The following is a 3,348-nucleotide window of genomic DNA, read 5'->3' on the forward strand; positions in this document are numbered from 1 at the left end:
TATATAGCAAATGCTCTGTCATTGCAAGTGACAGCAAAAAAATTTATTGGCTCATATAACTGGTAGGCCCAGAGGCATTGCTCATTTCAACCGTAGTTATATTTGTGGGTAAAATAATGTCTTCAGAATGCTTCTCTAATGTCTTCAGAATGTTTCTCTCTCTCTCTCTCTTTCTCATATGTTGGACACATGCTTCCCACAGGGAGCAAGACAGCCACCAGTAGCCCAAAACTCATATCTCCCAGCTTAGCAGATGCAGCAGAAAAAGTCAATACTAATAGCTCTAGCTGCTAAGTCCCAGGGAGGACGCTGATAGGGTGGGATGCTGACTAGGGTCCCACACCCACCTTCGAATCAGTCGCTGAAACCAGTTGGCTGGGAATATTCTGTCAGGCCAGGATCACATTCCCCCTTCCTGTGATAATGGAGGAGTAGGAGAAGAGAGGGAACTAGGAGGAGAGAAAATGAGACAATATCACCCAAATTGTCTTGACCTTTTGCTTCTTGTTGCTTTTACTGCATTTATTGGGTAATTTTCACTGATGATGTTAAGCATGCCTAGACAGACAAATTCTAGAACTCTCTGAATTATGAGACTAAGGGTCATCTATAAAGATATAGATTAAATAATAATATGTTTAAAAATAATGTATAATAGAATATAATAAATAAAAAACACATTATATGTATTAGACTATATGTTATATTTAATATATAGTTTATTTATACCCCCATTTCCAAAGGGCTTAGAGTGCATCCAATAAGACAGGTCTAATTGAATCATTAAAATAAGAGTAGAAGGCTAAAAGCCACATTCCTACTAAAGGGAATTGAAGAGATAAATTTAAAACTTTTCTATGAATAATTATTGCAACTGAGCACAAATCATAATTTTGAGTTTCCTGTCAGCTAAGACATAAAGGGAAACCCATAGTGAAAGCAAGCCAATTTATTAGGGGAGAAAACAATTTTTCTTCCAAAATGCAGATATACAGATTTCTAAATACCTATAACAGAAATATAGCATTGCAATAATTTCTGAACAATGTGAAATTCATTTTTATATATTCAACGAAAGGTCTTCAAAATGCCTACTCTCCAAGGCCAATGTAGCTGGTGGTGATTCCCCCAATGGAAAGGTGTTCTTGGGAGCTTACTCTACAGTAAGCTCATACCAGCTGTGTGCATCTGCCCATGATCATAAATTATCTCCTGGGAATAGCAACCAGAAAGTATCTTCTCTCTTGTTTACATATATAGAGTAAAAGCAAAGTACAAATTAAATTGCACTTATGATAATATGTTCACTGCTAAAATTGGAGAGAAGTAGACCCTATTGTGCACGCATTCTTGAAAGAATTGGAACAAAATACTTTAAAGAGAAATAAAATGAGAATGGCATTAGACAGGGTTGGATACCAGACAGTGTTGTTGTCTTCAGAACGCTTTTGCTGTCCTCTCCCGATCATCGAGCTCCTTTCCCACTTCAGAGAAAAATTTACTTTTCATCCTAAAATCTACTTTTATAAGTAGATTTCACATGAATGAAGTCACTGTGTTACCTCTCCCATGGGTGTTTGCCCTTTAAGCTTCAGCTCTAATTAAATTTAACAAATGCTTACTGGAGGACTGTTATATGCAAGGTATTTTCTAGCTGCTAGTAGTGGAATAAAAGTCTTCATGGTCTTAGAAATTTCAAGCAATAGTTAGGAAGGAGTTTTTGTTCCTTGGGTAACATCTGTCTCTGCCCCTGTATCCTTCTAAACGATCTTTGTTGTTGGGGGCCACACACTCCCACATTCCTCAAATTTTGAATCTAATTGTCTCCCTCCCCTAGGTCTTAGGGAGCCAGGGGTTCAGGTGTTACTATAACTGGGTTTTTGGTTTATTTCCCTTTCCTTGTCTCCTTACTTACTCCCTTAAGCCTGAATTCCCAGATACCCAGCTCTTCTGAGATGGAGTCTTACAAGAAAGCAGCTAACATTTGTTGAATACCTCCTTTTATTTGCAAGGCTGTACATATTAATCCTTGTAACTACAAAGTAGTATTATTTACATTTTAGAAAAGAGGGGACCGAGGCTCAGAGAGGTTTAGAAAGTAATTCAAGATCAAGCTGGTAAGTGGCAGAAAGTTCACAATTAAGTTCCACATATCTCGCTCCAAAGCTAATGCTCTTTGCATTATGGCAATAGGTTTCAACTGGTGACTGGGGGTGGGGTGGGTGGGTTCTAGTGAGCAGAGGCCAGGAATCCTTCTAAGCATCCTGCGATGCACCTGCAGCTCCCCATCCCCAACAGCAAAAAATTATGCATCCAGCTCGAAATGTCAAGAGACACTACTGTGAAGCTCTACATGACAGACTGTTCCCTGCCCTGTTCTGATCTTATTTCCAAGGATTCAAAGGTAACTGCTTCAAAATAAATTATAGAAAGCCGCGAATAAGTCAACTCCTTATGCACCTTGCAGCTTTCTTTCAAGGTAAAGGAAAACGGAGCCTAAGATAAAAGAGGGGCAGGGACCGGAGGGGAGCAGCTCCGGAAGCAGAAAGGAAATTCAAGCTGATTACTGAGGTTAAGAATTAAGATGTAGCTATGTAGATGCCTTTCACTCCCAGGATCTTCACTAATCCAAAAGCTCACGGACTGCTTTGAAATCTAACTATTTGGAACTGTTTAACCTTTACCCTGACCTCAACTATCATTTGTGTTTGATTTTTTCCAGGACCCAGGGGACTTGGAAGCCAGATGAGACCACGTCCTTTCCCCGCTCTTCCCGCAGGTACAGGGTCTGCCAGGTGCAGGTACTCGGCTCCTGACATGACAGGCGGCAGCTCTGTGGACGACTGGCAGGACCCCAGAGAAACAGACCGGCGCCCCGGGAACTTCCCCCGCCCGCCGCCTCCATCCGCACCAGCTCTCCCCTCCCGCTGGCTGCTCCCGGGGGCGGGGCTACGGGAGCGCACGCCCCCTGCGCCGTGACGCCACAAGCCGACGCCGTGACGCCGGCCCTTAGCAACCGGCCTGGCGACCATCTCCGGGTCCCTGCGGCCTCCCGCCCGCTCCTCCTTTCCAATCCTGCACTGCCTGGGCTGGGCCCGGCCGGTGGAAGAACCGAAGGGGACTCAGCGTGTCCCCACGGCGGCTGCAAGAAGACGGAGCATGGATGGCAGCCGGAGAGGTAAAGGGCAGCTCTCGCGGGCGGCGGCCGCCTCGCGCCGGCCCACGCTCCGGCCTCGAGTCGCGGCGGCGCCCCGGGTGCTCCGGCGCCTGCTTAGTCGCCAGTGTGGCCCCCGAGCTGCCCAAGCCCCGCGCGCAGGAAGAGGCCCTGCTTGCTTGGGCTGGGTTAGC

General features: G+C 45.1%; 1 protein-coding gene across 1 annotated transcript in view; it reads left to right on the forward strand.

Moving 5' to 3' along the window:
• Nucleotides 1-3,014: 3,014 nt before the first annotated feature.
• Nucleotides 3,015-3,348, forward strand: part of SPATA7 (spermatogenesis associated 7) — a 42,745-nt gene continuing 42,411 nt past the window's right edge. The window contains exon 1 of the mRNA XM_008571992.1: nt 3,015-3,178. Coding sequence (XP_008570214.1) covers nt 3,160-3,178 — 19 coding nt within the window. The 5' untranslated portion in view covers nt 3,015-3,159. The remainder of the gene's footprint in view (nt 3,179-3,348) is intronic.

Source organism: Galeopterus variegatus, unplaced genomic scaffold (genome assembly GCF_000696425.1).
Source record: "Galeopterus variegatus unplaced genomic scaffold, G_variegatus-3.0.2 Scaffold742, whole genome shotgun sequence".
In the NCBI taxonomy this organism is placed as follows: Eukaryota; Metazoa; Chordata; class Mammalia; order Dermoptera; family Cynocephalidae; genus Galeopterus; species Galeopterus variegatus.